This window comes from Oryzias latipes, chromosome 2 (assembly GCF_053564925.1).
Source record: "Oryzias latipes strain Hd-rR chromosome 2, Olatipes_Hd-rR_3.1".
NCBI lineage: Eukaryota > Metazoa > Chordata > Actinopteri > Beloniformes > Adrianichthyidae > Oryzias > Oryzias latipes.
In genome coordinates this window covers 45622574-45650543 of record NC_136238.1, presented here as the reverse complement: position 1 = coordinate 45650543, position 27970 = coordinate 45622574, and the positions used below count along the sequence as shown (strand labels likewise).

Genomic DNA, 27970 nt, shown 5'->3' with positions numbered 1-27970 from the left:
TTTTTTAGTTGCGAGGACTGGCTTCAGATGTAATTCTTGCAGCCGGTTCGCAGAATTGTCTGGCTCCAGATATAGGTCTGACGGCTAATGGTTTGTCTGACTTGATGAACGATGAAGCACACACTTCTTTCAAGACAGAATTTTATTTCTTTGTTTTCACATTTCATCTTGTGAGAGATGTTTTTTTTTTTTTTTCCCCCCACAGGTTACACACAAACTTTTACTGTGAAAGCCATCACAGTGTTTTTCGCATCTCTTCTTCAAATTAAACAATTGGGACAGGCGGAAAGATCACCTTCCCAAACCTTAGACACAACTTCCAGCTGTTCGAAATCAATCTCCTCGGCCTCTGTCAGTCCTTCGTACACAGTCGACACGAGATCACCGTGTGAGTTCAAAGCGCTGTGTCTCAGTTCGTAAAGCAGAGCGTCGGTCACTGCTCGGATCCTCTCGTCCTTCTCTACGATGTTGCGCATGGACAGGAACGTTTTGACGGCTGGAAGATATCCAGGAGTCAGCAGTTTCTTAACCAGAGCAGGAAAGTTGGAGTAAACAAAGCCCTCTTCGATTACGAACAGACAGGGGTGCTGCATCTGACTGGGGTGGTCGACCTGACAGCCGTAGCACTCTTCTTTACGGACCTTGCTCAAACAGGTGGTGAGGAGATGGAACACGACTATCTTCACCGCTTTTACGAGAGGCCCCGAGATAAGAGCTTCCACTTCGTCCGGTTCTCGGCTCCGAAGGCCGCACGGCTCGGTAGAAGAGGTCTGCGAGTTTTGGCTCTCGCGGGTGGTTTTCTTTATCTTCTTCTCAGCCTTTTCCTGGAGGTGAGGGAGATAACCCCCCTGCACTTTGTGGCTCTCGCTCGTATTTTTGTAAGTGCTCGGAAGATTGTGCTGAGATAGGTCCAGCTCTGGGGTCATGTCCAGATCGGATCCCTGCTCGAGGTCTGTCTCAGTAGTAGTTTTCTGAATTCCCGCTTCCACTTTTTTGCAGAAGGGGAGAAGGACGACACCTTGCAGCAACGAGGGCGAGCATTCTGGAGACTGGCTCGGCTGCGTCCGAGAAGAAAGCGCAGCCCGATCGATCATTTCGCTTTCTCGAACGGCTGGCGACGGCGGAGCCGATCGAGGAGCCCAGATGGCCAGAAGACTTCTCTGCGAATATTTGCGGAGCATGCCCGTTTGCTTGTTGATCGGTCTGCGGGTCGCAACGGTGTCGAACTTCTCCGTTTCCCTCTGTCTTTTTAGTTTAAACTCCGAGTGGGTCGGCTTTGCCGGGAGGTGGATGGTGTGTAGGGGTGTGGGTGTGTGTGGTGAAGGGTGGCCTTGGGAGTGGTGGTCTCTTTGGTGGTGGTGTTTTCTTTTTTTTTTTTTTAAAAAAAACAAATAAAAGAATGCTCTCTCTTGTGTGACATTGTACTGTGTACCAATGCGAATAAAAGACAACAAAAAGACTTTGGTTTCAGCGAATGATTGGTTTATTCTCGTTTCATTACAATCACCTGCACACGCTCGTGTGAGCTCGCAAACATGTTGCATTTGTCAAACGCGGTCACAACAGTTTCTCCAACTCTGGCTGACTCTTTTCCTTCTTTCGCTGTTTTCTGTCATAACTGCGGTGAAGGGTTTGGCCACCCTGGACTTTTGCCACCTTCAATCTCCAAAAGTCGTCCGTGCTCATTGTTTTGCTGGTAGATTTCCTTGCTGACAGATTCGAGGAGATCTGGGGCTGGAGCTTCTGCTTCGAACCCAGGTCGACCCCGTCCTCTACGCTTTGGTGGCCGAGGTCCCGCTGCTGCTCCGATGCTCCTCCGCGAGCGAGATCGGACCACCATCGGAGGGATGCCGGGTCAGCCTCGGGGCTCGAGAACCCGAGGCGCTTCCGCAGAGCCCCGTCGTCTTTCGGAGAGGCGAGTTTCGTCCACCAGGCGCTTCCCGAACTCCCCGCGGTACCCATCCTCTCCCTTATTCCAGTCTTTGGTGTATCTGGAAGAACAACCTCTGCAACCACAGCACGATGTTGGCGATCACCAATGCGGATAGAAAGACCTCCAGGAGCACCTCCAGACAGCTCTCTGAGCGCACTGGAGTCCTCGGGTGCATCATCCTCTTCTCCCTCGTCCCGTTTGTAAATACCATCACGGTCAGAGTGCGAGCGGCGCCAACGCTGTCAAGAGAGCGCCAGCTGCGCGCTTCTGGTCACGCACCAGTAAAGCGCCAGTGCCGGAGCGCCACAGGCGAGGGGCTCGGGATCCGAGGCGTCGGTCAGCGCGATGTGAGCCGTGTTGTAGGCGAGCGCGACAGTCGTCAGCGCGCACCAGAAAGAGTTTGGCGCGTCGTATCTGTCGCGAGGGTGGAAGGGTGTGTCCTGGAGCTGCCCGAAGGCTCGCTTCCCGTAGCGAGCCGCGTCGTCGTCCTGAGGGGAGACCGTCGACAGCTTCTTCTCCCTGTACACTGCCACAGTTTCCCCTTTGCTCGTGTTTGAGAGGGCCAGGTGTTGCATGCGTCTGTGCGTTTCGATCAGGCAGGCGAACTTCGTGCACACACAGGACGCTACCGATGTTACGGCCGCCACCGCAAGTAGGGTCTCGTATCCTACGATCCACTGGAAACCCCGTTCCAGAGGGTTGCGGATGATCAGTGAACAAAAGATGAAAAAAGAAAGCCCAAACCTCGCCCCGATTGCGCACAATCCCATTCTCGCTTAGCACAAACGGGTCTGCCTGAGCAGTCCCAGCAAACCGACCGCATTAATCCACAGGAACAAGCCGACCGTGCAAGACCAGAGCGGCGGCCAGGCTCCACGGCCCTCTTCCCAGCAGCCAGAACGAGACGGGTCCGCGCAGTACATCCAGGTGTACGTGTAGGCAGAGAACAAAAGTGCGGACAGAAGGCATTTGACCCAGAGGGGAATGACCCGCAGCGGTTGAGCGATGACTTTGGGGTCCGCTCGAGAGACCAATGCTCTGGAACTGTTGGCGGCCACGGCGAGGCCTGCGATCAGAGCCCCGCAGACCGTCAGGGACCAACCTGCCGCGGTCGCGTCCAAGGTCGGGTAATCCCAGAGCTTCACGGAGTGGGATAAGATGGCTAGCATGCTCGCCGCGTTTGACGCTCCTTTCAGCGCGCAGACTGCAGAGCGCTTGGCCCGACGCAATCGCTCACGCGTGCGATTGAGCCAGCACACCACGGGGGATAGATATAGCGGGTGGACGCCGGAGGTCAAGACCGCTCCTCTGTTCAGTGCGGCCGACGCGATCAGGTCACAATCGGGCACGAAAGTCCTCGGCAGCATTCTCCAGCTGCTGTTCTCGAGTCCCCCCCCCCCCACCATCGTCCGCAGCGTTACGATCGTTAGTCGGTCAGATGCGCCGTCTGAAACCCCAAGCTCGAGGGACCGGAGGCCGTCAGCCTTCGCCTCACAGCTGGCACGCTGCTCTCACCGCGTCGGCCGTGTTTCCGGCCAGGTGCGAATCCTGCACGCAGGGCATCGACGCAACTTCTGCACCGAGCTCGCTCATCCGTTCGAAAACCTCCCGGTCGTGGGTGCGCCACGCGCAGTACCCGTTGCACCTGAACGCGTTCCCGGACTCTGTCCCCAGGTGGACGTAGTGGCAGCATCTCGCGTTGCGAAAGTGATCGAAGAGCTCGTCTTCGCTCGACGCCCAAATCAGACCCAGAGAGGCACCCGCGTTCTCGCCCAGCCGAGTGTCGTTCGCGCCGGCCGCCGACTTGGCGATCAGGTACAGCCTGGATGCGCTCGAGCCGTTCTTGCACGGAACGGTCGAGTTGGTCACGTCGCCCGTGCGATAGAGCGTGCCCGAGCACGAGGACACGCAGCCCACGAGCTGCAGCGCCTCTTTGACCAACGACGGTTTGGAAATCACGCAGTGTAGCAGGTACCAGAGGTGCTCGCTTCGAGCAGGCACGTCCCCCAGAGTCAGCGTGATCACGTTGTTCAGCAGCGAGGTTCTCACAGCCTGTGCGGGAGCAGCGCCTGTGCGCGCGTTCGTCCATTCCCTGTTGCACCTGACCATGTCGTGGAACCGTTTCAGGGACCTGTTCCATTCTGACACGAAGATGTGTATCGGTATCGCGGGGATGCACAGCTCGCTTTGGCTCCTCGCGAAGCTCCGCATGCACCTCACGGCCATCTGTGCGCTACCCTTTGCACAGTACGTGTTGTACAGATCCACTATCGACGCATACTCTTCCGTGCGAGCTGCGAGGGGAGCCAGCTGCACGCAAAGGTCTCCCACTTGAGGCGCCTGCTTTACCGTGGAAGGAATCATCTGCGATGCGACGTAACTGAAATCGACAGCGCCCATGGCCATGTTATCGCAGCTTCTCTTCCAACAGGACGAGGCGCCCGTGTGTACCGCGTCGTCGTCGTCAGCCTCTTCGCAACGCGAATGTTGCAGTTGCTGAACCTGAGCCACCGTCACAGAGGGCAGGTTGAGGGTAACGCAGATCGAGTTCGCCATGATGCACTTTGGCAAAACGTTCGAACCGTGAGCTGGTCGTTAGTGGAAAGCGTACAGATCCTGAGACCGAAGCCCAGGAAAGGCATTGCGATTGCAAGTGCTGTTATACGCAAACGTGTGTTCATTTTTTAATCTTATTCGAGCGGGAAGTGGAAAGAGAACAACAGTGTGTGGAGCGTTCAAAGAGTTTTTCTGCTTTATTTCTTGTAGGAAAAAAAAAAAGTAAAATAAAAAAGCAAGTCATACAAGCCTACAGACATTCTGAAAATGTGTACAAAAACATGTTATGCAGGGTCCCGGCCCCGGTAAGCGGAATCATCTGTGCACCGAGACCGCAGAAATGAACTCTTGCAGCGTTCCGTGAGAGTCAGAAATGCCGGGCACCTCTCCGGACGGCCTCAGAGTGTAGCCCGCCTGCTGCTTGTTTTTCGCCGCCGTCGTGTCTGTGCCGTTGCTGCGCAAGGAGCTAGTGGCCTCCGCGCCTCCGCCGGTGGGAGCGTCGTCGTCCGTGTCCATGGGCAGCGATCCTTCGCTGTCCCCGCTCTTTCCGGAGCTCCTCGCGAACGATCGCTGTCGCAGCTCTTCCAGTTCTTTCAGCAGCGCTGGGACGTCCACGGACAGGCTCTCGGGCAAAGGCCGCCGCCCGTCCAAGTTCCTAGGCTGCCTGTTGTACGGAGTGTCTCTCGCTAGGGTCTCCAACTCGGCGCTGGGCAAAGCTGACTGGGGTGCCCCGACCTCTTCAGCGGTCGCCTGGAACCCGCGCTCTTGGTGCATCGCATCCTTGATGCCGCTCTTGATCAAGTCGCCCATGCTCGCTTTGATCATTTCGATCATGGTCTCCCTCTTTTTCCGCGAGGCCTCCTCTCTCTCGGACTCTTGTCTGTTGTACTCCAGCGCTACCTCTCTCCTCTGTTGCTCCGTCAGGCGGTCGACCGGTGAGGGCTTTGTCTTCCCACTCTGAGATCGCGTCCGGGGACGACCTGACGCGACTTCGTTGCAGTCGTAGTCGTCGTCCTCGCAGTAGCTGTAGTGCGGGGCTCGCCGGGTCGACCCCCCCAGTGCCGCCAGAGCATCTCCCCCACGGACTCCGTATTGCGGCAGGCGCTGGCCCACTTCCTCCCCGGCTCGTCTCGAAGCGGAGAGTAGTCGCCTGACTTCTTCCAGTTCGTACCTCGACAAAGCTTGTTGCGATTGATCCTCGCGGGCCTCCATGTCCTTTTCGGACCCCCGACCCCCTCGGTCCGGTGTCGCGGCGTTAGTACGGGCTTCCTCGCCCGCACACAGTCTGTTGCTCACCCCGGTGCGCTCCGTGAAGTCCTTCGCCCCTCGCATCGTGAACAGAGTGTCGGGGTCCTGGGGCCATTTCAACCTTTGCGCGAGAACCCCGTTCTGTACCTTGATCGCTTTCAGGACGTCCTCGAGCGCTCGCAACTCGTCCGCCTGCTTGATCGCGAGCCGCCTCACGGCCTCGATCCCATCTTCCGAGCTCTCGCCCTCCCGGAGTCCGGGGTGTCCGGTCCCCTCCGGCTCCCGCGGGCTGCCCCCCTCGTCCGGGCGCAGCCCGGCTTCGAGGGCTTTGTCCTTCACCGAGCAAAAGCCCATCCTCGTCATGGTCCGAGACACGAGGTCCTTGTCCGTGAGCGCCACGCAGAAGCAGGCTGGTCGCATGGGCACCGAGACCAGGCTGCACTCCTCGACGACGGGCCCGACGGAGTTGTCTCCCACTGTTCCCAAGCTGAAGGCCGTACTCAGCGTCTCGTTTTTCCTCAGCTCCGAGAGCAACCTGGCGGTGTACTCTGTGCCGTCGCAGGCCACGCAGCAAAACAGGAAGGTCTTGTCCGCTGACCTGCTGTGAACGTGCCAGTAGCACTTTACGCAGCCGATGTCTCTTTCCGCGTCGTGCAGGAACACGGCCTTGCCGGGCTGCGGGTGGCAGGCCCCCGAGAATGACAACGCGTTCTCCACCGAGAACTCGGCCCTCGATTCGGGGTAAATCTCGTCGGGGGCCGCGCCATACACGCTGCAGACGCCCACGATGAACGAGTTTGTCCCGCGAGCGAGAATGTCCCGCAGAGCCTCCTCGTAATCCCGTGTCTCTGTCCCGTAGCACTCTCTGCAGAAGATCGGCACGAAGACGGACGGGTCAGAGCGCAGCTCCTCGCCCTCGCACTCGCCGCTATCGGCGTAGCCCACCAGCGTCATGTCGCTCTCGCTCAGCAAGGCCCTCTTCTCGTCCGCCTCGGTCATCTTCACGTACACGCTCTGGCCCTTAAGGCAGAACAGTGGTCCCGTCCGGGGGACGTAGGGGGATCCTCGGCAGTCCCCGCTCGGCATCTCTCCTCTCCCCGATCGCGAGGCGCCCATCTCATCGAGAGACGTAACCCGCCGCCGTATATAGGCGGGCTCACGCTTCGAGTGGCTAAGTGTGGCACGAGCGTGGACGGGCTCCCGCGTGGAAGATAAGATTGTCTCCCCAGACGAACTCGTCGTCGAACTCCATGAGTCTCTCCAGCGCCGGCCCCGAGATGTGAACCACGTTCTCGACGGTGCAGTAAGGCGGGGTGCCCGCGAACGGACAGGCGCCCTTCCCCTCGGCCGAAAGTGCAAGCTCCGCCAGCAGCTCCGAAAGACGACCGGCTTCGGCTGGCGACAAGCCGAACGTCCCGCGCAAGTAAGACCTCGTCCTGATCCGCTCGAACTCGTCCTGGTCGAAACGCGGCACCTCCCCGCGGGACGGTTTGCACCATTTACACCTCGCGCGGTCTATCACGGCTATCGAGCGCTCCGAGCTTGTGCGGAACACGCATCGCCTGTGCGCCGGGATACCCCAGAACCACGGGTTCGTGGAAGAAAAGAGCGCCCCACGCACGGTCGACCTGTCGCTCTCCATCACCCCCCAGACTCCTCTGGATGGAGCACCGGGCTCCTCACGGCTCGCGAACGATGGACTCTGAGCTCGGGCCCCGCCCGTCTTCACGCGGTGAAGCCTCGGGCCGTCCATGCCGGTCGACGCGTCACGGAGCGGAAGGCGAGGGGGAAAGGACCAGGGTGCCGCTCGGGGGACGGAGGGCCTCCGCGGTTAGTAATCGAGGCCGCGAGGCCGCTGGCAGACGCGGGCGGTACCCGGACGGCCCGCCGTCGTCGTCGTCGAGCGCCGAGAACGAAGCGTCCCATGACTCGCCGGGCTACTTGTCGAGCATGGCCTCCGAGGCCATCTTTCAGATGTTTCCCGAGGCAGGGGCCTCTGACTTGACGGAGGGCGAGTTGCGCAGCGTCAGCGAAGCGGATCAGTTTCTCAGAAAACAGTATCCCATGCTTCACATGAACATAAGCGGAGGGGAGCACCCCTCGATCAGGAGTCTCTGTTACGAAAAGGAGCGCTCCAAGTGCCTCCTGTGCGAGAGGTTGGACAAAAACACCCTCGACTCCATCGGAGTGCTCGAACCGCAGGAGGTGGCTCCGTACTTGAAGTCGTGCCATCACGCTTTCACAAGGAAGCAGATCAACCTTCACTTGGCCCACTGCGCGAGAGACGACGAGAACGTCGCCGGGGTGCTGCGCAGCATGACCCTGGACCTGATTTCGGGCTCGTACTCCCTGGCGAGCCAGGCGTCCGTTCGCGTCATGAACCGCGTGCGCACCCACATGGGTAGACTTTTCCTGGTCCCTGACCAGGCCGTGGCCAAGGTTCACAACGACGCGGTGAAGCAGTTCATAGGCTTGGCCGCCACGTGCCAGTCGCTCATGAAGCGCAAGCAGACAGATGCGGACAAGGGTAACGGCGACCCCGCTCACCCTCTCCTGTGAAGAGCGAGGCCGGGCTTCCAGACTCCTCCCGGGGGGGGGGGGGGGGGGGGGGTGGGGGGGAGGCGTCGAGTATTAGCGCGCACCTTCTCGAGCCGGTCAACGATCGACCGCCTCGGAAGGGTGGTGACATGCTCGCGCTCGTCGCCACGCTTGCCGTGTGGCTTCTTTGCCGAGCCCGAACCCAAGCGCCCGCGGACTACGAACCTTACGGGTATGCTCCTTACGCGTGGATCTCCGTGACGAAATGTGGTGCTCACACCGGCTGGTGCATGGGCACCAGCCAGGGAGGCTTCGCCTTGCGCAGGATCGGCTCTCAGGAGGGTGAACGGGACCAGTGCACGCATTATTGCCCGGGAAGTATCGGCGCCCTGTGGAGAGACACGCGCGGACGCTCTCCCGACTTGACCAGGTACCAGACGGAAGGCGTGATGCTGGGAGCCTACGTGAAGAAGCTCGACAGGTCCTCGTGCGTCCCGGTCCCGGGGGGGTTCGGGTGCTCCGAGCGGGTGGTCCCGCACGCGCCGCTGAACAGGATATCGGCGATGCTGCACGCCAGCCCTCGCAACAGAGACTATTACTTCGGGGCGAACTCGTCGGCCGAATGCGACCCGGGAGCTCAGTGCGCGGCCTACAAGCTCATGAAGAGAACGCTGCGCGCGCCCGAGGCCAGCAGGCGGTGGCCTGACTCGGACGACGTCCTGGCCATCCGCAACTCGGCCTACGCCTGCGTGCTGGTGTACGTCGGCCTGGGGGACGCAGAGGCGATGGGCGCCTGCCACCAGCAGCTGGGAGACAACTGTTTCGAATCCAACGGCAACACGTTCTGCGTGAGCAGCTCGGAGCACGCGAGGCCAGGTCTGACCAACTGGGACGGCCTGGCCTCCGCTCCGTTGGCCATGTGTGAGATCTCCAGCGTCGACGACTTGGCCGCCCGCGGCCCGGATTACTCGCCGACGCCCGAGGATATCAGAGACTTTGTCGCACCCTCCATGTGTGACGCAACTGTCATCTCGGTGGAGCGCGCTCTGTACTCCTCGGCCGGAGGCTACTTAGCCGTAGCTCTAGACGCGGCCCTGTTCGCCACGGTGGCGCAAGCCGGCCACGTCGTGGCAAAGGTCCCGTTTGACGAGTGCGTGGTCCCCGTGTCCCCGGACCGAAAAGAGTTCCCCGCGGTCCTGGAGTCCGTGGCCGAAACCCTGGCGAGGGTCAGCACCTCGGTCTCGTCCACGGCTTTGCTCTTGGACGCCAGCCGGTGGGGGCTGACGAACTGCTCCAAGTCGAACTGGGAAAGGCGTCAGTTCGGCAGAGTTGCGAAGCTTGCCGCGTCCGCCCTGCACAGACGAGGCGTCCGCAAGTTGTTCCTCGGACTGCCTCCTTCTCGCGGGCTGCTGGCGAGCACTGACTTCTTGGACCTGGCCGAGTTCGAAGCGTTCGTGACGCCGCGGGGCCGCGCGGACGCGAAGGATCCCAGGCACTGCCAGAACGCGTGGGTGAGCCCGAGCGGACAGAGGACTGACGGCGGCGACGACGAGCGCTACGCCGTCGTCCCCTACCTCATGACTCTGCTCAGGACAGGAGTCCGAGCAAACAAGATCGTCTTCACCTTATCCCTCACCGGAGGACTAAAGCTCAGCGCTCCTGAGGGCGCGGGCAGGTGGGAGGTGGAGGGCGGTCTGCCTTTAGCGGACCTGGAGACCAACACAGCGCTCAGGTGCGAAGAAGACCTCAACACCAAGTGCTGCTCGGGCTCCAGCACCACGGTCTGGGCCAGGGGAGTGATGGTGAACGTGACCGTGTCTTCGACGTCTTTCGAGACCCTGAAGCGGTTTCCCGAACTCGTGGCCGTGGCCTTCGGCGTGAACCAGTTCATGATTGCCCCCGTGGACTCTGACTTCAAGCGTGGCGTGCGTTCCGACATGCCCGCGATACTGGGAATCGCCTCGGCCGTGCACAGGCTGAGGGACTGGAAGAGGCAGCAGATGGCGGCGGGCATATCCACCGCGAAGGCCGGAGCCGCGAAGCCCTCCAGGTTCGCGAGGTCCGCCGAGCTCCGCACGCCGCCGCCGCTGCCCTCTACGAACGAAAGACTGCCCGAGCTCGACGAGCTGGGCGACATCGTGATCACCGTCCCGGAGAGCGCGTACAAAGATCCGGCGTCGGGTTCCAAGAGCTCCCTGGATCCTCGGTACAACGTGGGTCTGAGCCACACTCTGGTGTGCCCCGGCCTCGTGGCCGTCCACGGAGCGCTCGGGGTGTTCAAGGAGCCCCACAGGGAGATGTACTCGACCAGCTACGACAGGATCTACGTGGGGAACTTGTACGCCATGGAGTCGTGCACCCCCGGGGAACCGGACAAGCGGGTCGAGTCGTCGGGCAGGCCTCCGCAGGTAGCGATAAACATCAACACCATGGTGCCCACGACCGATCCCAATCACTACACTGTGGGGATCCTGGACGCGAAAAGGTTCGTCGAGTACGCTCCGCCCGTGAGCAGGGTGTGCACCGCGCACAACACGGGAGAGAGCAGCCAGGGCCTGAATCTAGTCTCCGTGGACGACAGCTACGCGTTGGACAGGCCGGTGGTGGAGCACGATCGCGGGGTGATCGTGAAACCGGCGGAAGCCATTCACTTCGTGTCCAACTTCACCCCGGGCCTGGACTACATCAACCTGAACGTGAGCTGCGTGAACTACGACGTGAGCGCCCTCAAGCCCTGCCTGATCTCGGTCTGCGGAGGTGATGACGGCTGCCGGAGAGACTACGGCAAGCTGTGCGATTCAGCGCACGAGATCACAGACGATGCCCGCAGGGCCGGAGACCTGATGAGAGAGGGTCTGGAGGAGTTGGCCGCGCAGGAGCGCAAGGCCTCTGCGTACGCCCTGCCCGACAATGCACCCTTCCCGGCACTCGACGGGCCCGAGCGACGCCGCACGAGGCACAAGAGGTTCCTGGGCTCGTTGCTCGGAGGCGCTGCCCTGGGTCTGGCATTGCACGTGTCTCAGAGAGTGGATCGCTTGGAGGTCCAGATGGACTCCGTGAAGAACGCGTTCACGAATGTCGCTGGGCAACTGGTGGAGGTGAGCAACCGGCTCGACGCCAACGTGGCGCTGATAGACGGGAGGATAGACGAACAGGAGAGGAAGATGAAGCGCAACACCGAGATCGCCAACAAGAACTTTAGACTCCTCAGGGACGCGATGAAGCGCAACACCGAGGCAGCCCTGCGAGACACCAACGTCAAGTTCTCCGTGATGGCCAGCTACCAGATGTGGTACGCTCAGATGCAAAGCGTGACCCATCAGATGACGCAGGCTGCCATGCACACCAAGTTCATGGCCAGGGGGGTGGAAAACTGTCTGAGGCAAATCGCCTCCAAGCGCTCGGGGAGCTGCCCCAGTGGCATGACCGTGATGCGCGATCACCCGGGTCTGTCCGAGTTCCCGACCGTGGGCGCGGCCCTGTACAGAAATCGAAAGCTGTTCATCGTGCACTCGTTGCCGAACGCCGTGGAGCGCGCCGTGGTCCGAGGGATCATACCAATGCCCAAAATCAGCACCGATGGCGTTCCCTGTTGGCCAGACTACGATGTCTGGCTCATAGACGGACGGTTCTACGAGCCCTCCGAGTGCCACGGAAAGTACTGCAGGAGGCCCGAGCTTCACGAAAGGTACAGGAGGTGCGTCGAGGACCCCTCGGAATGCAAGACCGTGTGCGGAGAGTGCCACAGAAACATCTGCTACCGCGACAAGAAGGTAACTTGGATGGAGGGGTCGGTCACGGTCGAGATCGAATCCCCCCCGCTGAAGCCTTTCTCCAGGCCGCACATATCGGACGGGCCGGTGTCGTTCGCGGACCTGCTGAAAGACAGTCTGCCCGGGACTCCTGAAATGGAGCTGCTGCGAGCCGTGAACACGACGTCGAACCTGTTGTCCGTGCGTCAAAACCTGAACAACATCACCAGAGACCTGACTGATTTTGACGCAAAGTACAACGAGATCGTGGCAGGGAGAGTCTCTTTGGGAGGCTGGCTATCGGGGTTCGCCAGCAGCTCGGCTTTGTGGATTTCGATGGGCCTTCTCACGACCTGGTGCGGAGCGCTTTCTGCTGGGATCATCTACTTGGTGTACTGCGGAGGGGGAGGCGGAGCAGGGCCTGCGATCCCCAGATCCGCAAAGCTGAGGAGGACTAAGATGCTGTAGTTTGCGTAGTTGGATCGAATGTGTATTTTTTTTTTCATTTTGTCTGTGTTGCATGTGCACCATCCTTTGGATAGAAGCAGATCTATCTTGTCGTGAAACTGTTTGAAAAGCTCGGTGCTCTCTGAGATGGACACTGTGCGTTTGAGTGCGAAATAAAGGAGCTCGTTCAAAAATGCTCTCGTTGCTTTGAAGTGTTTTGCCACCGAACACAGCTTGCGCTTCATCTCTGGGAAAATACACTACACATTTTCTTTGTCAAAAAAAAAAAAACCCAAAAAAATGTGTTCACACGTTCACGGCAGTGCACCCTGTGCTTTATTCCTGCCGATCTCCGGAGTGGGAAAGAGAAATGTAGTTTGCGTAGTGGGTTTTCATGTGTATTTCATTTTGTCTGTGTTGCATGTGCACCATCCTTTGGATATAAGCAGATGTATCTTGTCGTGAAACTGTTTGAAAAGCTCGGTGCTCTCTGAGATGGACACTGTGCGTTTGAGTGCGAAATAAAGGAGCTCGTTCAAAAATGCTCTCGTTGCTTTGAAGTGTTTTGCCACCGAACACAGCTTGCGCTTCATCTCTGGGAAAATACACTACACATTTTCTTTGTCAAAAAAAAAAAACAAAAAATGTGTTCACACGTTCACGGCAGTGCACCCTGTGCTTTATTCCTGCCGATCTCCGGAGTGGGAAAGAGAAATGTAGTTTGCGTAGTGGGTTTTCATGTGTATTTCATTTTGTCTGTGTTGCATGTGCACCATCCTTTGGATATAAGCAGATGTATCTTGTCGTGAAACTGTTTGAAAAGCTCGGTGCGCTCTGAGATGGACACTGTGCGTTTGAGTGCGAAATAAAGGAGCTCGTTCAAAAATGCTCTCGTTGCTTTGAAGTGTTTTGCCACCGAACACAGCTTGCGCTTCATCTCTGGGAAAATACACTACACATTTTCTTTGTCAAAAAAAAAAACCAAAAAATGTGTTCACACGTTCACGGCAGTGCACCCTGTGCTTTATTCCTGCCGATCTCCGGAGTGGGAAAGAGAGAGGTTTGTAAGCTTGGCTTCTGCAAGCGTGAATTGACAAAACAAAAAAAACAAAACAAAAAAAAACATCTGCGTGCACAAGCAGTTGCGCTGATCAGAAGTAATTTTATGGTCACCAACACCACTCTGCTCTCTTTTCTCCCCCCACCTTCATAGAGCATGGGCTTCCACTGCTCCTCCCAAGTCTCCACCTTCATCTTTTACTCCCTGCCTCTCCTTTTTTCCTATTGGTCCCAAACATTCTCCACCTTCCCCTGAGCACTGCTCCTCCCAAGTCTCCACCTTCATGTCTTACTCCCTGCCTCTCCTGTTTTCCTATTGCTCCCAAACATTATCTACCTTCCCCTGAGCCTACCAGTTTTCTTTTCTGAGCCCAGAACTTTTTGTGTTTCGAATGTCTGGGCTGCTCCGATTAACAGCGGATTGATGCCACCGTGGATGCTTGGCGTGCGAGATGCCGGTCTGACTTTTTGAGCTTCGCGGGAAGGTCGAGGAGGGAGGACAGTGACTGCGAGCATCGGTCGTATTCTATGAACTGCACTCGGCCGTTTTTAAGCCTGGTCGGAGGAGGCGAGTGGCTGTCGGACGGACGCTGTTCACATCGGTCAGACGCTGTAAACATCGGCCTGACTCTGACGGATCTCGTCCAACCCAGAGACGTCTTGCTGCGAGCGGAGTTCTTGCACTCTGGGGGAAGGTCAGACTCACTGATAGTGATGAGTTTTGTTTTGGCATGAAAGTGAGGAAGGTGAGAGTTTCTTCTGTTGCAGAGATTTCGAGACTGTCGAGGAGGGGCTATATAAGTGCTGCCAAGTTTGCTCACAGAGGACTGAGCTCACACCCCAGCGTTCGTTCGTACAGGAACACTAGAGATTCGCCCCTCGGCATCTGGGTGGAACTCGGCTCTCTGTTCTAACGAAGCCCGCGGTGCAATGAGGGTGATTTCGGCTGGATACGAGAACGAAAAGATGCAGAGGAAGGCCAGGCCCGAACAAAGAAGGATCGGCGGGGGCCAACGCAGATACACTACGCCTTCTCCCCTGCGCAACCTGCAGCAAAGGAGAAGGCAAGAAACTGAGAAGAGAAGGAGAGAAAGAAAGCGCTTCGACTGGACGCCCGAGTGGGCCGAGGGCGAGATCTCCCGCCGCGACCAGAGGGATGGAGTCCGCGATCGTTACCGAGGAAGCGGACGCGAGCGGGCCCTCGGATGCGTCCGTCTCGACCGCGAGCCTCCCCTCTACCCGACACTCAAGAGGCAGGTTGGAAAGGAGCTCGACCCTGAATTTGCACCTCGTCGCAGAAGGACAAACCCTGCGGGCGGTTGCGTGCGAAAAGGAGACGGCAAATATCACCGGAGCGAGAGGATCAAGCGCAAGCGGGACCCGAGCCTCAGCCCTCGCAGGACTAAATCCGAGATTCGGCTCGTGAAAAGGAGGACCGAGCCAGAGGGGCCCACTGGTGAAGAACCGTCGCACTTTGGCGTGGATGTCGGTGAAGCTCACGACGGCAGGCGAAAGGCAGTTCGCTGGGCTGTGCCTCACGCCGGTTGCAATTTTGACCGCGCGAACCCCCAATCGTCGTCCTCGCGGAGAGGCCGTCGCACGGAGCGAGACACCGCGACCAGGCCCTGGAGACTAGGGTGTTGTTCGACAAAGGAAGACAGCTCCAGCGAAGGCGAGTACAGCGAGGGCGAAGAAGAGAAGGGCGAAATTCGCACGGCCGAGTACGAGGCCAAAGAGCGCGCGTGCAGTCCATCTGATGTCAGCGCCTCCTCCTCGGACGAAGACGACAAGAGTCGGGGGCGCGTAGAAAACGAGGCGGCCTCTCCGGAGGAAACCGAAGACGAGGCGGAAGAGGCTCGCGGCGAGCCTCTGTGTCCTGGTGCTGAAAGCGCGGGGTGTCGCGAGGCCCTCGCGGATGGAGGGCGACAGCCGGTACCGGGAGGCGCAATCTGCGTTGGACTCGAAGCCCTGCGGAAAGCAAACCACGTCGAGCCCACTCCGGCGCCTCCGCCTAGCCCAGTGGACGCCACGGAGCAAGACCGAGGCGCGGAGAGCGAACGCTCGCTCCGCCCGGGGGAGATCGACGTCCCGGAGTCCGAGGAAGGCGTCGAGGTCGCGAAGCGAATGGACGAAGAGCTGCACACTGCCATCTGGAGCATCAGCGGCCAGCCGTGGGTATCCCCGTCGATCCTGGGAGGCATGGTTTGAAGGTGATATTCACAAGTTGTCTTTTGTGTCACTGTGGGTGCGTTACAGAAACCCCTCCAGATATTATTTGACTTCGACTGAGGACGAGGAGTACGGTACGCTGGAGGAAGAAGCCAGCGCCATGCTGTGCGAGAGCGTCATCACGAAAGCGTACGACGACATCAACTTGATCACGTACCCCGATTGCATCGAGCCGCGCGCGGCGGAACCCCCAAACGGTTACCAAGTTCCTCCTCGGGTCGCTTCGACTTGCGCGGAGACGATTGAGCTTCCAGGCTCTCTACTTCCGCCACCCGAGACGGGTGACGAAGATCTCGACCATGGAGGGGACGGACGCCCGAGCTCGCAGCCTGACGTCGAGCCGCCGAAAGACGAGCCCGGCGCAGCGCTGCAGAGTGAGTCTCCAGGGCTCTGTCTCTCCGTGGAGTCCAACCGACGCGAGCCCAGGACGCCCGCAGAAGAGGAGCTTGCGTGCTGGAGCGCAGAGGGCAGCGCGGGGCCGCGCCCTTGGGACGGCATCCCCGGCGTCTCCCTATCCACGCTCGAAGATCTCATCACTTGCCCATCATGCAGACGGGTTTTCAACCGTGCGCCGGTGTGCTGCGGGTATCTCCTGCAACTCAATCGACCCGTGCAGTGCCTCTGCGGATGCGTCCTGTGCACGCTGTGCATCAGAGCGCAGGGAGGCTGCCGAAAGCACTGGGTCGTCTCCGAGAACGGAATGGTGAACGCCACGGCAAACGCGCTGGCTGACATGCCGGAGATGGAGGCTGTAGGAGCTTGGGAACTGGAGCGAGAAGGTAGCGACCGCTTCATGACGAGGATCGAAAAAGAGGAATGCGTTGAAAGGATGTTGGCCGAAGGGTCGCCAAGTGACGAGGAACTTCAGCGAGGTAAGAGGCACACCCTCTAGCACCTCGACCTTGCACAGCTTCAAGAGTCTGACTTTCCTCTCTCTGATTTCTCTCTCTCTTTTTTTTTTTTTACGCAGCGTTCCAGACCCTGATAAAGAATCCAGCAAACGACATGTCTTTCACCTACTGGGAAAATAAGCTCTTGCCTGAGTATGATGCCTACAGATACGTTTGCATGCCTCACATCCCGGGGTTTTGGGACCGCGTGCTAGTGGGGAAATGGTGCCCCGAGAGCACCCAGGCGGCCATCGGGCCCGACGTGCACCTGCCGCGGCTGTTCGACGTGGACATGGGCACGCATTACTTTCACTGGTGCTGTTTCGTGTTCAAGGAACAGATCGTCTTGGCAGCGTGGTGCACCACCAGAGTGTGCCAGGGTGGGAGCATGAGAGTCCTCCCACTGATCGACAGTTCTTTGAGGGAGACGGTGTCCGAGGTCAAGTTCAAGAGGATGATTTTCCTCCTGCGCACGTGGTTCACCGTGCAGTACCGCTCAAGGGAAGGCGGCGGGAGCGTTGAAAGGGACATCCACGTGGTCTTGGACTGCAAGCCGCTCGATGGACCCACCATCGTTCAAGCCATCGCTGAGCTTGCCGCCCGAAGCGGAATGGAGAAAGCGGATCCCAGCTACGTACACAAAAGGGTACGACCCTTCGCCTTGGACGCAGATGTGTTTTCGGCTAAAAACGCAGCTGCGGCCGCTCTGTTCGACTACAGGCCGCTGTCTTGCTGCCAATCCCAGACGCTTTACATGAACGTGGCAGAGGAGTTCAGCGACTGCCACCGTAACTCGGAGACTGGAAATACGCTGACCCGACCCATTTGCTACGAAGGTGACAAAAATGTCTACGTATGAACATTTTTGCTCACAATGTTCACATTATTTCATCATCATTTTTTTATATTATATTTTTTTTTGAAAAAAACAGGTGTGTGGAACATGATTGCATAGGAATTGTCATCGAAGTGTTTTGCTTTTACTCTTTTACAATTTGTTTTCTTTACCACAGTTATCTCAGAGGTTTCTTTCGACAAGCAGATGTTATTCCTTGTGACTGCCATTGAAACAGCGAAGGCTTGCGTAGTTGTCTTTCTACCTCGTGCATTTCTTTTTCATAGCATGCAATCCAATCACATGAACTGTACCCTCAGCATGCAATCCAATCACATGAACTGTACCCTCTTGAAATGTAAGACTTATTTTCCTTTTGTACTTTGAATAAAATCATATTGCTGTTGATTGAAGTACGCCTACTGTAGTCTCACATCTTCTCTCTACATTTCTTGGCAAACAGAATATGGAAACAAGCCAAGCAGTTGTGTTTTCAGAAATTATTTTATTCAGAATTTGTTACAAGATCAACACACACAGACAGTCAAACACTGTTGCATTTGAAAACAAAACAAAAAAGGCAGCACAGCAAAAGAGACACACTTTATACAAAGGGCAGGTACACTAAGAAAGAAAAGAAAAGAAAAGCCCTGAAACCCCAACAACCCAGACCTTCCGGTAGGAATTTATATGCGTTCCCCATCAGAGAACCGTAGCGGGACTACCCAGTTTAAGGGCGGTCACACGAGCCAGTGAGGGTGCCTCTGAGTAAGATGGCCGTCTTCGTAAGCCCCGCTGGCATCTTCCACCGTCATTTTAGACACCGGTTCCCTCATGTCGTCGAGGTCCCTGTGGACGTTCAAGGCGAGCACCGTCCTGTTTATCTTGGCCGAAGCGTTGAGTTGAAGCCCCACGCTGTCTGACAGAGTGTCCACCGCGCCCACCAGCCTGACAGCATCGATCCGGCCCCTGAGCGCCATGAGCATGTAGCGGAGCTGGTCCCTCTGAGTCTCGGCCGAGCGCAGCTCGTTCACGTACTCGGCGGTCACGGCCCTGTCACATGACTCGGAGCCGATGATCCCCTTGATCATTTCTATGTTCGCGTCCAGGCCCGTGATGGACCTGGCCACTGTGTTGATGGCGGCGTCCACTTCGGCCTCCTCCCTCTTCCTAATCAAGGCGATGGCGCGCTCGCGGTCAACTGGGTGCATGTACAGGGTCACGAAGAAATTGACCCCGCACAAAAGCACCAATTCAGCAAAGGCCCAGAGTCCGCGGGCCACCTTGCGCGCTAAGCCGGGCCCCCTGACCCGAGGCATCCTTCCTCCCTGCTTTCTCTTCTCTCTCCTTTCTCCCGCGCGCTTCGCCCGTTTTACGTTCCGTTTCCTCCCTCACAAGAACAGCCTGCGACCATGGTTGGGGCTCTCGAATATCCTGCTGAATATGGGAGCTATCAACCGAGCGGTGGTCTGCATGGGGTTGCAAGCGAACAGGCCCGTGCCGCTGATTCTGGGCGCGAGCCTGTCGACGAGGGGCTCGCCGCCCGTCGCGGCGCAGGCGCTCATGAGCTTCCTGTCCGAGGTCTTCCCGATGCTGTAAGTACCGCAGAAAGCCACCCCGAGCGAGGGCTGCATGATGTCCGTGGCCCGCTTGTTCCCATTCGCTCTCTCCGTGGTGTCCTTGAAGAGGTCCCCCACGTGATCCAGCACGCTCTTTTCGAACTCCGCCGCGTGCAGGGCGTCGCAGAAGACGCTGTGGTTGCTGTCCTCTCCGCCGTCGCCTCTGCGTCTGCCTCGCGACCTGAGCGCCGAGCTGAAGGGCCTGAGCAGAGTGGGCATGCAGGTGTAGGCCTCCGAGCGCATGAGCGGATCCAAGGGCACCTCGCCCGTGAGTCCCTGCAGGCTCTGGGACCGGCCGGTGGTGAAGATGTACGGCCTGCGGTAGCCGCAAGCGCTGTCGGACTCCGGGCAGAAGCCGTTGAAGGCGTCCGCGATCACCATGTCGTACGGCCCTCCGCGCCCCTCCAGGTGCACGTCTCCCCCTCGCACGTCTTTCATGTACAGGTTGGGGATGTAAAGCCCGGGCGACTCCAGGGTGTCCGGTATCACCACCGACTCGCAGTACTGGTTCACGGTGCACACCTGGTGAGTGTTGTTCGCCGTCGGGTTGCACAGCACCTGCGTGCCCAGCGCGTACAGAGCCGACTTTTGCTGCATCAGGGACACTCCGCAGCCCGTGAACCTCACTCCCCTGAACATCAGGTAGGACAAGCCGGAGTAGTAGACGGTGTCGTAGTGATCCCTGACCACGTCGTGAGTGAGCAGGGTGCTGTAGTGCATGCCGAGGAGCGCTTTGGCCAGGTCGTTTCCGATGCCGGAGATCTTCCTGAGTCTTATCGACCACATGTACGTGACCACAGAGTTCCTGTGGAATCCCAGGTCCGTGCAGGAGACGTGGCGAGAGGCCGTGGGCTCGAACTGCTCGCTGGCGTCTTCGGCGAAGGCCTCGGGCGCCACCCTGGAGAAGACGCATTCCCCGGTCAGACGGGCGACGGTCAATCCTAGGTTGCCGTCGATGCCCAGCTCGAGAGAGAGGTTCGGCTCCCCGTCCCTGTACCTCAGCGGGTCGCGCACCGCGTGGGCTTCGTTTTCGACGACGGGTTGCCGGCGATACACCCTCGCCCCCAGGCTCGGTAGGATGATCCAATACATCAGGTTGCAGTAGTCCATGTCGTCCAAGGTGAACCAGACGGGATATCCGCGTTCGTTGACCGTGGCCTGGGACCCATCTATGGCCGCGTAGCGCCGGTGGCTGAAGCAGCAGGGCATGGAGGCCACGACAGAGTTCGACCTGTCCCCCACCACGTTTCTAAACAGTGCCAGCACTCCGGTTATCAACCCCTCGAGCTGCACCAGGACCTCCTGTTCCTCCACGGTGAAATCAGGCGCATTGGCGCCGATCTCCTTGGCCCCGAGCGCCTTTCGCATGTACACGGCGCATATGGGGTCCGCCATCCAGGACCAGAACAGGCGGCCCCTCGTCCACCCATCCACTTCTAAGTCACGGATGGGCTGGTTCGCGAGAATCTTGCCTCTCATCTCCAGCATGCGCTGCGCACCACCGCGGTAATCCAGGGCTTTGCTGAGAAAGGTGAGGTTGAGGGTCACGGTCTTGGCGTGCTCGCTGTCTCCGAAGCGGGCGAGGAGCTCGCTTCCGATCTGCGCGATCTCGTTGGAGAGGCTGTTCATGGCGGAGGTGTTGAACAGGGCCACCCTGGGCCTGACGACCCAGCGCACGGGCTCGACGGCGGCCGATCCGTGAGAGGCGTCGTCCGGGGCTTCGGGCACAACCATGTTTCGAACGTCGAACTCCAGCAGCGACGCGGGGTTCTTGATCTTCTGGTACCAGTCATCGCTGTGCGCCAACTGCGCCATGCGTCCCACGGCGATCCCTCTGGGTCCGTTCCTCATGAAGGCGTTCAAGTCCCCCTGCAGCTTGTCCCTGCGCTCCCTGCCGAAGAGAGCTCGAGGACTGCCGAGGCGGTGCAGCTCCCTCAGCGTCACGCAGACCACGGCGCCGTCGTACTGGTGCAGGTACGAGACCGAGGGCGATCGCTGGGCCAGCTGCTTGTAGCCGACCTCTTCGGAGTCAGTGGCAGAGAGCACTTTGGACGGCGATATCTGGCCGAGCGCCGGAGCCGTGCAGCCCACCGTGAAGTACTCCCACTTGAAACCCTGGGTGTTGCTGAAAGCTTTGTGCTCCGTGGACGTCTCCCTCCCGCATCCGTGTTCCATCTGCACGCCGTCCACCAACGCGATGGGAATGCCGACCGAACGCCCGCCGCCGATCAGAATGTGGTTCACCGGCATCTCCGTGACCTGGTCCCTGAAGCTGGAGTCGTCCGCGAAAGCCAGGTCCCCGTCGCCCAGCTCGCGTTTGTTGACCAACTCCATGGTGAACTCGTGGAGCCCGTCGCCCCGCGACTTCTCGTCGGCGGCGGTGTAGACGCAGAACTCGGGCGCGAGCTTCACGTTTTCGCAAGCGATGCGCGTCCTGACGGCGCTGGAGTCTTGGGACACCACCCTGAAGAGGGTGTCTCCCATGACGAGGACCTCTGGCCTGTCGCTGCAGAGGACCCTGCGAGCGTTCTCCACCACGCACACAAAAGAATCCGGATGCGCGTTCACGGTGCCGCACATGAGCTCGGCCATCGTCAGCACAGAGTCCAGCTTCTCCGCTCTGGGGAGGGATGCGAGTTTCTGGCAGATCCTGTCCGTGAGCGTGGGCTGAGCCGCGCAGTACTCCAGGACCTCTATGGTCTTGGTGAGTTCCCACGAAGTCCTGGCCTGCTCCAGCTCCCTGCGTATCAGCTCCTCCGCCACGGAAGGCACCGTGATGCCGAGCAGAAATCCAAACTGCATGGTCACCACTTTGGACGTGTGCTGAAAGACCTGGCTGTACTCCCTGGTCCGAACCCCGTTTCCCACCGTGTCATAGGTACCTCGCTGGGCCTCTCGCTGATCCGTGATCTTGTAACGCCTCGTGAACCGCGTGCCCGTGGGCACGGACTTGTCCGGGATCAACATCTTGTACACGAAGCCCGCCAGCAAACGGCTCGTGTCCTTCTGCTGCTTGAAGAGAGACACTCCCATGTGGGCCTGCAGTATCATCACGACCGCGTCGGCCGACACCGAGGTGTTGGCCGCGGACGCCCTGATCACGTTCTCCGCCACGAGCTCGGAGAACGCCCCGGTCGAGTCGGCCAGAAACCCAGGCGCTTTGACCAGTCGTTTGGCAGCCTCCAGAGATCTCAGCGAGTAAACGCTGGGGTCAGTCTTGACCACGCTCATGGTGATTTATTTCTTTTTTCTTTCTTTTTCTTTTTTCCTTTTCACCCCCCCCCCCTCTTCGGCGAAAGGGACCCTTGCGCTCACACGATCGCTCCGTTGCGTTCGCTTCCGATGCGCGAGGCTGGCGTTATCCTGTAAGGTCTGTCGATCTGGGTCCCGTGCGCGTAAGGTGGGAGCTTGCTCAAAGCCGCCAGCAGTTCCTCGCGGCACCTGCCCTCGTAAGTTAGTAAGCTTGGGTCATTTTGACCGTGGCGTTCCAAGAGCCTCTCCGCCACGGACACGTCCGAGGCGGAGTTGATAGCTTTCAGTTTCAACCTGGTCAGACCGATAGCTCTCTTGCGCGTCAGCGCGAAGTCCCTGAGGCGAGGTTCGGCTTCGTCCGCCTCGTCGCCTTCCTCGACGGCGTACTCGTCGCTGCTGTCTCCGAGGACCTCATAACGGTACCCGCTCGGGCCGCGCGCCGTCCGCCCGTTGCCGCAAAGGCAGCAGAGCGCCTTGAACAGTACGCAGAACATGGCCGACGAGAGGGGTCGAAGACGCGGCGGGAGCAGCTGAGTACGGGTGAGGAGCTGAGGAGCGGATTCTCATTAACCCCTCCCGGTTACCGTCCGAAAGTCGAGTCGAACAGAATTGTGACGATGAAGGCGGACGAAGAACCGTTCGACGTCCGGGAGGCGGCCTTGGCCGAGTGCGCCTTGGCGGACAGAGGGGACGCGAGGGTTCTAGAGGACTTCAGGAACGGCCGTTGCGCTCATCGTGCACGCAACCGTAATCGCCCCCGCGGAGAGGCGCGCTGGGACTGCTACGAGCAGTGCTACGACCTGTTGCCGCTACACAGGGACGTTGCGTCTTGGGCTTTTGTGAGCGAGGATCCGCAGCTGGCCGTGGTGATAGAGGAGATCGTGAACACTTTCAGCCCGGCCCTGTCAGTGGAGTTGCTGCTGTGCAACGTGCTGGGCAGCAACAGCGAGAGCGCCGCGTGCCTGGTCCGCTATCTCGTCGGGCACTACGTGGCCAACCGCCCCTGCTGCGGGCACATCAAAAGCACCCTGAGAAACATGATCCGCTGGACCGTGCTGGCGGGCTTCGTGCCTTGCCTTTTCCTGCCGTGGAAGAAAATCCGATCCCTCGGCCTCGGCCTGTCTGGTAAAGCTGCCGTGATCAACATGGTTTCGGGCTCCAGCGGGCCGGACGCGCGCCCCAGCAAGCGATGCAGGAAAGATGTCGAAGCGGCCCCGCCCCGTAGTGCCGGACGCCTGTTTGTGGTGTCGCCGGACGGCCTCAGCCCTCCCGGGGCCGCGGCTGAAGCGATCCAAGAGAAGGAGGCTCACGACGAGGCGCTTCCTCGCGTGCTCGAAGTTCCCTTGGACAGTCTGGCGGAGACAGCCAAGTTGCTGATGATGGCGTCGGTGCCCTGCGCGCCGGCGGCCGTGGTGTGTAAGATAGTCGCGGACTGGGTGAGGGGAGAGCGCGAGGCTTTCGTTCGGAACCCCGTGAAGGAGACAGAGCTGAAGATGTCTGTGGTGACTCTATGGGGTGTGATGAAGACCTTCGAACACGGACGGTGCCCGGTGGTGCCCGAGTGCAGAGCCTCCTCGTGCTTGGCCTTCTACGACAAGCGCACCGCTCTCGTCACCACGGTGGTGGACGGGGTCCTCTACAGACGAGCGTCGGTGTGGGACAGCAGCTGGTCGGCTTCGGGTCCTTCCTTTTCCTCCTTGGCAGAGAGGGCTCACGACACCGTCAAGAACTGGAGGACGCTTTTCGGCAGGATAACCAGGGGTCTGAACGAGGCCGCGGCGAGGCACGTGTACACCAGCGCGGGGGCCGATCGGTCGTCGCTGGCGCGCGTGGCAGACGTGATGCTCTCCTCGAGGGCCGAGCAGCGGGACGCTGGCATCTCGGTGGTAGGCAACGCGACCGACAGACCTTTGCTGGACAACCTGTCGCGAGCCCTCGCCTGCAACCAACAGACGGACATGCTGGGACTGCTGAACGACGCCGAGCTGCCCGACTCCTTGCTGCAGTCGGGCGCGTGCGCCTCGGTGTCCAAGCACAAGTCCGCCAGCGTGTCCCACAGCCTCAGCAAGATGATGGCCTCCATGATATCCGAAGGCAAAGAGGTCCTGCTGGTGCGCGGATTTCTGACCGAGGTCACCTCTCGTCCTCGCGCGGCTCTGGAAAAGCTCAGGTCCGAGTGCGAGGATCCCGGGCTGCTGAGGATGGCGGAGAACGTGTCCAGGCGTCTGGAACGTCGACTCGCCGAGCGGGAGGACGGGGCCGAAGGAGACCGGGATCCCGTGACCGAGCTCGGCTCGGACGTGAGGCTGGTGTGCAGCTACCCGTCCTCTGTCAGCGTTGCTCACCTGGAGGAAACTCTGAGCATTTGGACAAATTTTTGGCGTAGCGCCTTGTCGGGATTCAGCCACTTCAACAGGAGACACAACACCATACAGTACAACCACAGGGACGGCGTGAGAGAACTGGAGTCCGGATCCCCCGTGCACATCTTCCACAGCGCCCTGGTCGCTCTCCTCAACACGTCCGGTGCCACGTTCGCCGACAGCCTGTCGGGGAGAAAGCCAGACGGGTCCCTCTCCGTGAGCGATATCATGCTCACAAAGGATTCCCTGCACCCGCCTGCCTACGGCCTGCTGTTGGCGAACAAACTCGGCCTCAGGCCCTCTGACGTGAAAAGCTGCGAAGAGGTCACGACGGAAGAGCGGGTCCCGGGTGCTCCGCACGACCCGTCCGCGCTCTACATCAGCCCGCAGCCCCGAGAAGCTTCGGACAAAACCGCCGTGGGCACCGGGCGTTGATGAGACGACGAGACACGGACTCTCTCCCCGGAAGGCGACAGACTGGTCTCTCTGGCCTGTCCGAAACTGGGAACCGAACACGGTGGAGACTCTCCGCCAAGCGCCCGGGGCTGCCTTTCTACTCGCCGAGACGAGAGGGACAAAGCCCCGAGCTCTCTTTCGGCCCGATCCTGCGCTTTGCGCGTGGGGGCCTTGACGGTGCCGTGACGGGGAACAGGATCGTGAGGACAAACGGGAGGCTGAGGCGGAGGAGGAGGAGGAGGAAGCGATGAAGTCTCTTCAGGAGAGATCGTGGAGTTCTCCCGTCCGAATCGAGCAAACGTCGACTCCGCTTCGACCCTCTTCTCGGCTGTCTTTGTAGCTTTGATTCTTTTTCTGATGAAACCTACCCCGGAGGACTGCGCCCGCCGTCGTATTTGTCTTTTCGATCTCCTGCACGGCTGGCCGTCTCTCGAATTCTCGGGTAGGCTGTGTGTTGGGCAGTCGCCAACCAGTCCCGTTCTGACCCTCACGCGCTTCAGACCGGACCGTCCGGGCCCCGACTCGTCTCGTTGTGTCGAGACGCGGGCGGCCTCTCGACTCGAGCCCTCTTCGCGCCGCTCTCCTCTCTCACAGGGGCTCAGGAGGCCCTCTTCGGCGAGAGCGGCGAGACGTTCCGCGTCCCTTTCGGATGCGGGGCACAGGGTTCGTTCGGCCGTCGGGCTCAGCGAGCTGGAACCCAGCGCGCTCGACTCCAGCCACACGACGAGGCTGGTCCTCTCCGCGTGAAGCCGCGCTTCGCCCTTGAGCATCCACAGGGCTTCCAGGCTGAGTTCTTGCACTTCCTCCAGCGCTACCCTTATCCACAGGGTCTTCCGGCGGCCCGGCTCCAACGGGCAGAGCGCAATCAAGGAGGTTTCAGCTGGCACGCCGCTGTCCCCTAACGACCTGAGGAACCTGTTGATCTGTTCCACTGGGGCGCTCTTCCGCCCGGCGCGCAGCTTGTGCTCCTCCGTCGGGATGTACTGCACGAACGTGCAGCCCCGCTCAGATCGCACCACCCCAGTCAGGCAGTCGAGCGTGACCACTTCATCGCTCGCAAGGGTCTCGTAGATCCCAGGAGCCGCCCGAGAAGGCCCGACCGCCGCGCCGTCGACCCCCTCGTTCTCCGAGCGGAGATCTTTCTCGGCCTGTCTCGCCACACCGCTGACTGTGGGCGTTGCGGCGGAGGGACGGGCTCCGAGCGGAGCCGAGGCGAAGGCTGCGCTCGGCTTGTAGGAGTATGAGAACATGGTGGCCGGTGGAAGCGGCTCTCGTCGATTTCGCGGGTAATCAACAGGTCTCTGGGCTTGTAAATAAGCGGGTCAAAATCGGAGCGTCCTCGGGAGTCCGGAATCTCGATTCGCTCTCTGCGTGCGCCGGGATCTGCACGCTCTGGGCTGCACCTACTGGCAGACGACGGTCACGGTCAAACTGTTGTGCCGGAATATCATTTCGCAGAAATTCGAGACGATAGAAAACAAATGAAACAGCTCTCGTACAATTTTATTCGCAAGCGTTTGCCTTTGACCACTTTCTTCGCGAAAAGTACCTCGGAAATCTCCGAACAAATAAAAGGACAAAAAAAGCTCTCGTACAATTTTATTCGCAAGCGTTTGCCTTTGACCACTTTCTTCGCGAAAAGTACCTCGGAAATCTCCGAACAAATAAAAGGACAAAAAAAAGTCTTTGTCACACCTGAACGTACTTTATTTTGAAGGCTTGAGACATTGAGGCAATTAAACAACTTTCAGTTTTCTTCTCTCGTTGCTTTTCGTTTGCACACGTCTGCTTTCAACCACTATTTGTTGTTGTTCTTTTACAGCTCATTGCCCCACTCTGAGATTTCCCGACAGAAAAAGTCTTCCTTTTTCGAAAATACAAAATGTTTCGTCCAAGCTTCCCCTCTCCGACCCTTTGTCCCCGGTGGCTCTGCTTTGACAGTCGAAGCCTTCCTGTTCGCTACCAGGCACGATTGACCGTTGAGCACCCGCTTCGTGAACATCAACCGGCCTTGAGCAACCCAAAGCCCTCACGGTCACAGTGGAACTGTAACACCTGAACATACTTCATTGTGTATGCTTATGAAACCTTGACGCAATAAAACAATGAAACAGCACTGTGTTTGTTCTCTCACAACTTTTATTTTTATTCAGATGTGTTCGCTGTCAACAACTTTCTGCGTGCACACAACCGTTTCTTTTTCTTTTTTTTTTTCTTCCTTTCGATTCTTCTCTTCATCTTTCAACCTTTTTTTTTTGTCAACAGCCGAGTCGTCTTTGTGGTCTCCGTTAAGATCTCAACCTTAGAGCCAAGAGTTCGAAAGCGCGGTCCAGGGCCCCGGAGAACTCATCGTCCGAGAGAAAGTGTTTCAAGTTCAGCTGGGAGAGGCACTCGCCGATTTCGCACGTGCTCGTCAGGTCTCTGGGCCTGTAAATGGGCTCGTCCCAACCTTCGCCCTCTTGCAAGGTCCACCTCGGTCGCGGACCGTCTGAACGAACCGGGGGGCGGCGCGCAGGAACCCTGGCTCCCCTCTCTGCGATCTCATACACCGCGTGCCTCCAGAACTCCGAGAGATCCAGAGACTCGCCGCAGCGGGGGCACTCCGCTCGTCCTCGGGCGCTCCCGGACCGGCCCGTGGGGACGCGACGGGCCTCCGCCGCCACCTGTGTCGGGAGCGTGAACTCGGCCCTCTGCCCGCCGCAGAGGCTCGTGTCGTCCGCGTCCGAGGGGAGCCGCGAGAGCGTTTCGGGGATCAGCCTCATGTATCCGAACACATCTCCTCGGCGCGTGTAG

The 27970-nt window shown here is 59.2% G+C and overlaps 2 protein-coding genes across 2 annotated transcripts in view; one reads left to right on the top strand and one right to left on the bottom strand.

Moving 5' to 3' along the window:
* Positions 1 to 27970, bottom strand: part of LOC144989155 (uncharacterized) — a 209883-nt gene that overhangs the window by 75638 nt on the left and 106275 nt on the right. The gene's annotated exons all lie outside the window — the stretch shown is intronic.
* On the top strand, positions 15005 to 17900 carry LOC144989118 (uncharacterized). Its single transcript, XM_078941174.1, has 2 exons — positions 15005 to 16634; positions 16733 to 17900. The coding sequence occupies exons 1-2, from the start codon at positions 15449 to 15451 to the stop codon at positions 17509 to 17511; spliced, it is 1965 nt and encodes a 654-aa protein (XP_078797300.1). The 5' UTR covers positions 15005 to 15448; the 3' UTR covers positions 17512 to 17900.

Bases quoted from the DNA above. Each gene is read 5' to 3' on its own strand.
- LOC144989118 (XM_078941174.1), top strand. From the start codon at position 15,449: ATGGAGGGCGACAGCCGGTACCGGGAGGCGCAATCTGCGTTGGACTCG. The intron at 16,635-16,732 runs GTAAGAGGCACA...TTTTTTACGCAG, and splicing joins TGACGAGGAACTTCAGCGAG to CGTTCCAGACCCTGATAAAG.